This window comes from Acipenser ruthenus, chromosome 11 (assembly GCF_902713425.1).
Source record: "Acipenser ruthenus chromosome 11, fAciRut3.2 maternal haplotype, whole genome shotgun sequence".
Lineage (NCBI taxonomy): Eukaryota > Metazoa > Chordata > Actinopteri > Acipenseriformes > Acipenseridae > Acipenser > Acipenser ruthenus.
Genome location: NC_081199.1, coordinates 7,116,366 through 7,125,374, shown reverse-complemented (window position 1 = coordinate 7,125,374; position 9,009 = coordinate 7,116,366). Strand labels below are relative to the sequence as shown.

Sequence of the window (9,009 nt, the reverse complement as noted above, 5' to 3'; positions counted from 1 at the left end):
AGTGAGCTGAATTGTGTATTTGTGTGGAACACGTAAACAGGTTAGTTATGTTTTGGAAGAGTGTGTGTAGCTGTGCTCATTTGGTTTATTTTTAAATAAATACAGTAGATTTTGAAAAACGTAAATCAGTGTCAGTTTTTTGTAAATGTTTCTTATTTAATATTTGGGTAGCATTTGCCTAGTGTCTAACAGACATGTATTTGGCTAAAATGTAAAAAACATGCATAAACCTTATCTATTTTAAATACAATAGCAGCTGATGCACATGCAGCAACATAAAACATACTGTATCAGCAAACATGAATCTTATAAAAAAATTAAAAAAAACCTTACAGTCAACTTACATTAGACAAATGGATGACATTTCCAGATAGTAACAAAAAGCCATCAAGGATCCCTCTTTACTTTTAAAAGCACAATGTGTATACACACACACACACACACACACACACAGTGGTGTGCACATTTATTAGAACCTCAAGATTAGTCATTTATATGTTTTATATACCTACCTGCATGAAAACCTCTGGGTGGGAGAATTTCAATTTCCGGTCAGTTATCAGTGATATAAAAACAATAGGCCCTCTTGTGTGAAAATGTTAGACCACTTTGTGCTTTAACTAAACAACTTCTAGAGAGTCTCATGCATTTTACCATTTGTGGCTGTGTGTTCCTTTTACTATTTTTTAATTATCTACACACATATAGATGTGTAGTAGTGGTTAGGGCTCTGGACTCTTGACCGGAGGGTCATGGGTTCAATCCCAGGTGGGGGACACTGCTGCTGTGCCCTTGAGCAAGGTACTTTACCTAGATTGCTCCAGTAAAAACCCAACTGTATAAATGGTAATTGTATGTAAAAAATAATGTGTAAAAAAAAATGTAATTGTATGTAAAAATAATGTGATATCTTGTAACAATTGTAAGTCCCCCTGGATATGGGTGTCTGCTAAGAAATAAATAATAATATATATATATATATATATATATATAGCATATACAAATGATGTGGTTGCTTCAGGAGGATGTTTTAATTGAATCCACTGTTCATCAGTCAGTCAAAAGACTGTATGTAAATACGGTACATGGATCATTTGATATGCAAATAAAGAGCTAGCAGCCTTCAGAATACCAGCTGCAACCTGCAAAGGATCATGCAAACCATGGCTGTTTCTCTCACACTATTACAAGCGTCATTACCTTAGCAAAACATCAATTCACAAGTTAGCTCACTGTCAGAAAAAAGCTCAGGCTGTCCCAGCAAGTGCAAAGTTCATATCATCGGAAATTATAACATAGTACAAATATGAATGTAGCCAAGATGTATTGCACCTTAAACACTTACTCCATGACTAAACTTACTGTACATGCAATAAAAAAAGACAAGATCCATTAAGATTTGCTCACCTGTTAGAAGAATTGTTTAAAAGTTGTCGTCTTTGTGCTGAACGCACTGCTTTTCAAAAGTGAATCTAGTGTGCACTTACTCACTTTTATCAATTTGCTTTGCTTTTGAATTGCAGCTTTAAAATGATGACACATTTGTTTCTTTAGTTGAAGAGCTCTATTATTATCAGAGATGTTCTCAATCTGAGTTACCAGGCTCTGAATTGAAATGTGCTGGATGATGAAGGAATCCTTAGCCAGAAGTTAAGGAACTCTCACTCAATGGGATATGGTCTTGCAAGCAGATTGTTAGAGGAGATTTCATGCATGCCCATTTAAAGCAGTGCTAGCAGGAGTACGGCAATATCTACAAAGGGTTCAGTAAAACTGTACAAATCATTTAAGGACACTGGGCGATATTTTCAAAGTGTTACCCTCCAGTCTTCAATTCACTGCTATTTTTTTTAAAGGAGAAAAAAAATCATGTGAATGTTACAAAATGAGAAACAAACATCTTGAGTGTGCTTAAGAGAAATCTGATTGTATTCCTTAGTTGTTTGGTTCTAGTTTTGTAAAATGAACATACATTTTACCTCAAAATAGGAGTTAATTAAAGACTGGAGTAAAAGCTTTGAAAATACAGCCCATTGACATTTAGTGGCATTTGTCATTGGATGCACTGAGTTTCTTCAGGTATCTCTACATGTAGTAGTATACTTATAGGAGGCTGTGTGGTCCAGTGGTTAAAGAAAAGGGCTTGTAACCAGGAGGTCCCTGGTTCAAATCCCACCTCAGCCACTGACTCATTGTGTGACCCTGAGCAAGTCACTTAACCTCCTTGTGCTCCGTGTTTCGAGTGAGACGTAATTGTAAGTGACTCTGCAGCTGACGCATAGTTCACACACCCTAGCCTCTGTAAGTCGCCTTGGATAAAGGCGTCTGCTAAATAAACAAATAATAATAATAGTATTGAGTGTGTTATAGTTATTCAAGAATATAAACAAGCATTTCAGCAGACCTAAAAATCAGACCGTGTTCACTGAAGTGGAATCAAATTCAAAACAGCTGCTGCTGATAGGTATAGAGATAGGAGGGTGTATTGAAACAGGTATTGCTACAAGAATGCACAGATCAACGTACAAGCTGAGGGTTAGCTGGCATATTTACTATTATTAATACTTATATTCAGGGCCAGACATTTCATTTTTCTTACAAGAATAATGATTTATAAAAAGAAATCTATTGGGTAGATACATTTATATAAATAATGTATTAATTTGTTGTGCAATACATGACTGCGGGACTTTAAAACTCAACTCTCACACACAATACAGCGTCGTACCTCCATGATTCCAGTATCTCAAAGGTGGGCATTGGAAAGAATAGGGAGGTATGGTAAAGCATATCAGTAAACATGTCAACCCAGGCTAAACTATGATACATGCATAGTATGAGCATGGGGAAAGTGCACAAACTCAGTGCTAAAGTACTGTGGTAAACCATTATAGAGGAGGTTTCAGTACCACAGAAACTCTGAAAAGAAAATCACTGATGGCAGCTTTTGTTTCTATAAAGTTTTATTGTGAAACATGAGTTTTCCAGGTTACAAATGTGTGAAAATATCCCGCTGGAACCCTGCTGCACTGCACTCTAGTCAATATGCGACAATGTACAACATGTTAATATATATATATATATATATATATATATACACATACACACTATTAACACTAGTTACTGGGAGAACACTGCATACAGTAGTAGTATACACACACACAGAGAGAGTACAAAAAACAACTTTGGTATGCCGTCAACTTCTTGTATATGGGTATTTGTGTATCTATATTTATCCAAAAAAATAATACAACTCATCCTGGTTACACAATAAAAACCGAACCTGGCGCATATACGGTGCACACAGAACAGGGTCCGGTTTTAATTTAACATTTTTTGGAGCCTGGTTTTGAGATGCGGCAGCATAACCGACTGCTCCATTTTCTTGGGCAGATCCCCGGCGTTCAATATGAGCTCATGAACTTCGTCAAAGAGCTCCTTTCCGATGTTGGCTTTCACCCGCTCCCGCCACGCAGTCAGCTTCGGCCTGCCTTCGAAGATATCCAGACCGGAGCCAAGAGGCTTTGTTAGGAAGGGACACAGAAACAAAACGACAGGTGTTTTTAATGTCCAAATCTGAATGACATGTATTCAACGACAATTCATTGATAGTTTCTGAAAAAATTACCAAGAAAAAATGTTTTAGAATGGAACATGTAAAACAGAAGTAGTGCTGCCAGTACATATTAGGTTGGACTTACAGGAATAATGTTGTCAGCTCTATGTACTTTAATAGGAATACATTTCAATCACTTCAAGACTAATACTACCTATAATAAATAACATTCCCTCCCTTGTGATAGCAGACTAGTGGCTATTTACGCGGACGTTTTGCCCCTGATTAACCACTAAAAACAACCACCTTACTTTTAGTGCCAGATGTGGTTGTCTGTTTTCCTGTACTGATTTCCCACATTACTCAACTTCATGATTTACAAAGGAACAATTTTAAATACGCCAGAATCCTCTTCACATACCCCAAAACAAAAACAAAAAAACTGCTGGCTTTTTTTTTCTGTTAGTCACTTTGTGTTGTTAAATTCAAGTAAAAGTGATTAGGCGGTTTAAAATACAGTGAACGAAATAGGACTCCCATTCTGTAGGAGACTGAGCCATTCCAGGTTTTACTTTGAGCTTAGTTAGTCACATCCAAGCTTAGACACACCAAAGAGTTGGAAAGCTAAGGTGGGCCGTATATAAAGTTCACTGAAATAGCTACAACTGAAATACAACGAGAGACTATTTCTATTGTGAAATACATCAAAGTCAATGCTTCATCTCCCCACAGGCCTCATCTCTCACACAGCACAACCTACCTGCATTAGCTCTACTATGGCGACAATGTCTGCCAGGGAGATTTCCTGGCCCACGATAAAGTTCTTGTCCTGCAGAAAGTTCTCCTCAAACAGCTGCAGCGATGTGTTCAGTTCCTCCAATGTGGAATCCATCTTAGCTTGCGGGGTGGTATTGCCAGTTATAACGGGCATCATCAGCTGTATAAGGGAAACAAGAGTGGTCCCTCGATCACATATTAGGATGGCATGGGCTGGCAGTGACAGTGGCCAGTCCACGCTGCATGCTGGGTGGCTTTGTATGCATGCCAGGGTGATTCATAAACACATCAGGCTGGCAGCAAGTTTTTGTTCCCCCCGCTTGTATGAAAAAAAGGGAAGGTAGGCTCCTTCCCCAATGGAAATAGTGTGTTTAACTGTATTGTTTCATTACTGTGCCTAGTATGTTGCAAGCAGCCTCTCTTCTGATCTGCCGGTTCTGATCTGCCCTCCTGACAGCGAATAGGCAAGCCGAACTTTCACATGAGCCTTAACAGACTTCGACAGATTGCTGTCTCTGTGGCCACATGTTACAGCTGCATAACATTCCCAACCTCTTGATGTACAGCAAACACACTGCACCTGTCTTTTCCCCAAATTAACCTTTGAACTGTAAATTAAGAAATGGGCACAGACATTGGTATTGAAATCACTTCAACACAGAGGCTGCAAACTTAGTTAACCCTGCTTATCAGCCAGCGGTTATTTTCAAGGCTGTCTAATATTTACTCTGCTGTCAACCTGCTCGCAATAGCAATCCAAGATGAACTATATCCCAATGAAACCAATAGGAATGTGGACCCAGTCTCTTGAGTGTAGACATTGGGTCACATTTTCAGTATACTCCAGTCTTTAACTCCTCTTTTCTGAAAGCAGAAAAACACCTCTTGACTTTACAAAACTCATATGAAACATCTAGGTAATGTGAATGGAGGTCACTTAAGCACTCTCAAGCTCTTTGCTTCTCAATTATGTACAAAATGATAATAACCAAGGCTTTCATTTGAGACTCAATCCTTTAATCTGTCATTTTATTAAAATTCTAAATTAAACATACATTATTCAGCCACCACACTAGATTAGAAGTAGAAACAGATAAATGAAAACCGATTTACTGACCCACTTACTAACATTAATAAATGTGATTTAAATACAGTGGATAAGGTCTGCAAAAAAGGAGGTTAATAAATCTGACAAGTGGCAGTATTAATCCAGCACAGATTAGATCACTAAAATCGATATCTGTACAAGCAGGTCATGTGTAACATTCTTCTCTGCACTGTGGCATGAAGGCCCCTGCGCTCACATACCTTGAACCAGAAGATCTTTGAGGCAGGGGCTCTGATTGCTGCGTGCTGCCAGGAGAGATACTCATCCACCTTGGCTTGTTTCTGCAGGTCTGAAGGGTACCAGTGGTCTGGGGTCTTGAACTTCCGACACATATACAACAGGATTGCAATGCTGCAACACCATAAAGAAAAAAAAATAAAGAAACATTTCACATTGAGATAGGAGAGATTCCTTTAAATAGAAGAATGTGCAGCGTTTTTTGGGGTAGACTGCCATTCTGTAATATCAGTATATAGCTGATATGCCATCAACGTTCATGAAGGAATGTTGTTATTCCACTAATGAAGACGGATGAATAGCCCTGATGTTTACAGGCATTCTCATGAGTGAAATAACCACAGCATGCCACAGAACAAGTACAAGGTCTGGTAAAGAAAGCATGTTTCAACAACCAAATTCAAAAGAAGATGAACACGTTTTTTGATGCCATATCTCACAACACTAACATATTATTCTAGGCTGAATGGGTGTGACTGTATGAATCACAATACAGGATATAATTCTGTCTAAACAACACAAGCAGGCAGGATACAAAGACGGTAATAGCGCCCATGGAAACCTCATACTGTTTACCATAAAATAAAAATACAACAAAAATAAAAAAGACAATAACAATAAGTGCTGTGAATATTAAAACTCCACATTTATTACACAGGATAAAAATTAAAAAAAAACTCCCATTGCACAGCAGTTTGGTCTATTACTGGTTTTACTATGAGTGTAATAAGACACGCCTGAGCTTGTTATCTATATACTGTGGCTGATCAAGCTCTTAGTAAAACCTGGAATGGGTGAAACTGCTATGCAATATGAGTCTTATTTCCAGCCGAGATTATATGTACTAAAGTCTGGGTGGAACTAAATCTCAGTTTTCAGTTTTCAGGGGCATGGGCTAATATTTCTCAGATATGACACACTGTCTCAAAACTCTGTCACCCCCATACATCGTGGAAATTACACTGGGAAAAGGAAGCCCCACTGACTGGCCCAAAAAAGTTATTGTGACAAGCAACAGACCTGCTATAGTGGCACAAATCACATGAACCTTCAACACTGGCCCAGACACCTGTCTCCACTCAAACCGTGCACAGCGAGCTACAAAGTCCTATTGTATTATTATTACTATTATTTTTTTGCCACAGGCATTATGGAGTATAAAACGTTTGTCTGCCTTTTAGCAAGGCATACCTTTCAGCCAGCTGGTAGTCGCCATCTTTCATGGCTGGAACTTTCCTCAGAGGATTAATCTTCCCGAATTCTTCACTAAAGTGCTGACCTAGAACAAAGGACATGCAAATAGAGAAACGTCATTTTAAGCCTCTGTACAGCCAGGAATTCACTAAATTAATGTCCTTTTCCCATCCCTACAAGGAACCGCCAGAGTACTCCCCAAAGCCCTTAACTCAGAGAGCTATGTGTCTGAAGCAATTCTTTATGATCACGCCCACGAGTCAAAGAGGAAGTAATCTACTTGGTTATTTAACTTGGCAATTTCCTTTAGGTGTGTGGATGACTTCACCACTGACCAATTTAACAGTTCAGTCCCTATGATATTTGTTTTTTCATATTTCAAGCAAATGTATTTTTGTAAGTGTATATTCTACAATGTATGTCTGTATAGTGGACGCAAGATAATGTCTAAATCTAATTATTTGATCCAGTTCTATGAAATTGATACGTCATTATCAGAACGGCAAGCTCCAAAGTGTTGTGGTGATTATTCTAATACCCATGCTCATCAAAACGTCTTGGGTTTGCCAGTAGTCTGAAATCAGTAAGATTTCTAATGTATAACATTACATAACACTGCATTTGCATGGCGCGACCCAGAAACAGATAAGCATAAAAGCAGGATACTGTTCAGACAGAATGCGGCATATAGTAAAACGAGGCGGATTGATTCTAAAGACCTACACGATTCCGTTTAACTACTTTGTTAAAAGGCCAACAAAATGCACCCATTATTTTGTATAAAGGGTATTGTAAGGTCCACGAACTGAACAATTAAAACAACCATGATTCTTTACAACATTGCGTGCTTACAAAACCACTACCTGTACAAATGCATTTGAGATTACTGTTGCATGAACGCCTTTGTTTTGCAAAGTACTGTACGCGAATGACTACATTTTACATCAACTACACACACAAAACAATAGTTAATGACAATGAGGGAAAGCGTTAATGTTTCCTCATTTCTGCAAACGAAAATATATACGGGATATATGCGTGAAGTGTGAAAATATATGGCAAAGTAATGACTTCTAGTAATGCACGAACTAGGTACATATGTACATAAACACAACTCACAAAATAATTACACATTGTGTTCCTATATATATATATATATATATATATATATATATATATATATATATATATATATATATATATACACACACAATTACTAAAAGTAAGTCTATAGTCGAAATCTGAATGTGTGGACAGCATCACAGCAAACTACAAATAAGTATACAACAAACCACAAATAACTTACCTTCAGAAAGCGACAGCTGCTTAAACTCAAAAGGGATGTTGTTTTTCTTGGCAAAGATGTAAACAGACCTGCATGGCTGGGAATACAGATCTAAATATAGTTCCAATACCATTTTTAATTTAAGATAGACCTTTTTTTCAACAACTGCAGAGAACAATGGTTTAGTCAAGAAAAAAAAAAGTTCGTCCACTTTCACACACACACAGTTAACAAACTGTACAAGCCCCTCCTCTTTCTAGAATATTTAAATACGAGAATTTAAAAACCCACATACACCAGTTCAACAGGAACCAATGCGGTCTAACCACAAGTCGTATAATTATGTATGAACATAAAAAGTCAAATGTAGTTATGAGAATATAGCTATGTGAGCATTCACATCGTAACATCCTACTATGCAGCAAACATAACACAAAATGTTTACAGAAATATTATGTATCTTTTTTTCTCCACTGGAAAGGAATTTCTTAACGTGTATTTGTCATGCTGATTACACAATTTATTAATGATTTTAAAATACTTTTGAGAAATACAAATGCATTAATTTAACATTTCAACATAACTCTACATTCACATCTGGACTGCTTTTCTACAAGATTGGAGTTGCTCAAATCCATCCTACAACTAACAGGAAGCAGAATTTAAGCAGTTAAATAGTGTTCCGCATACTTTTTCTCATGGCATATCAGAGCAGAGATCACACAGAAAAAATAAGCAGTACCCAAGCCTGAGCCTAACTGAGGCAATACAGAAACTGCAGTCTTCCTTGCTTAGGCTATAATTCTTTCCATATGGTTTTTTATATACCCATTTTCTTCACGCAGTTTCATT

General features: G+C 37.5%; 1 protein-coding gene across 1 annotated transcript; it reads right to left on the bottom strand.

Annotated features, from left to right (window-relative positions):
• Positions 1-2,945: 2,945 nt before the first annotated feature.
• LOC117426452 (glutathione S-transferase theta-3-like) lies at positions 2,946-8,396 on the bottom strand. The gene is made up of 5 exons (XM_059033171.1): positions 8,179-8,396; positions 6,870-6,957; positions 5,642-5,792; positions 4,317-4,493; positions 2,946-3,522 (listed from the first exon to the last, which is right to left on the bottom strand). Exons 1-5 carry the CDS (start codon positions 8,288-8,290, stop codon positions 3,322-3,324), a joined length of 729 nt encoding a protein of 242 aa, XP_058889154.1. The 5' UTR covers positions 8,291-8,396; the 3' UTR covers positions 2,946-3,321.
• Positions 8,397-9,009: the final 613 nt, after the last annotated feature.

Coding starts and splice junctions, on each gene's coding strand:
- LOC117426452 (XM_059033171.1), bottom strand. CDS start 8,290: ATGGTATTGGAACTATATTTAGATCTGTATTCCCAGCCATGCAGGTCT. Junction 5,793..6,869: donor GACTACCAGCTGGCTGAAAG/GTATGCCTTGCT, acceptor ATGGTGTTGCAG/CATTGCAATCCTGTTGTATA. Junction 3,523..4,316: donor CCATAGTAGAGCTAATGCAG/GTAGGTTGTGCT, acceptor TTCCTAACAAAG/CCTCTTGGCTCCGGTCTGGA.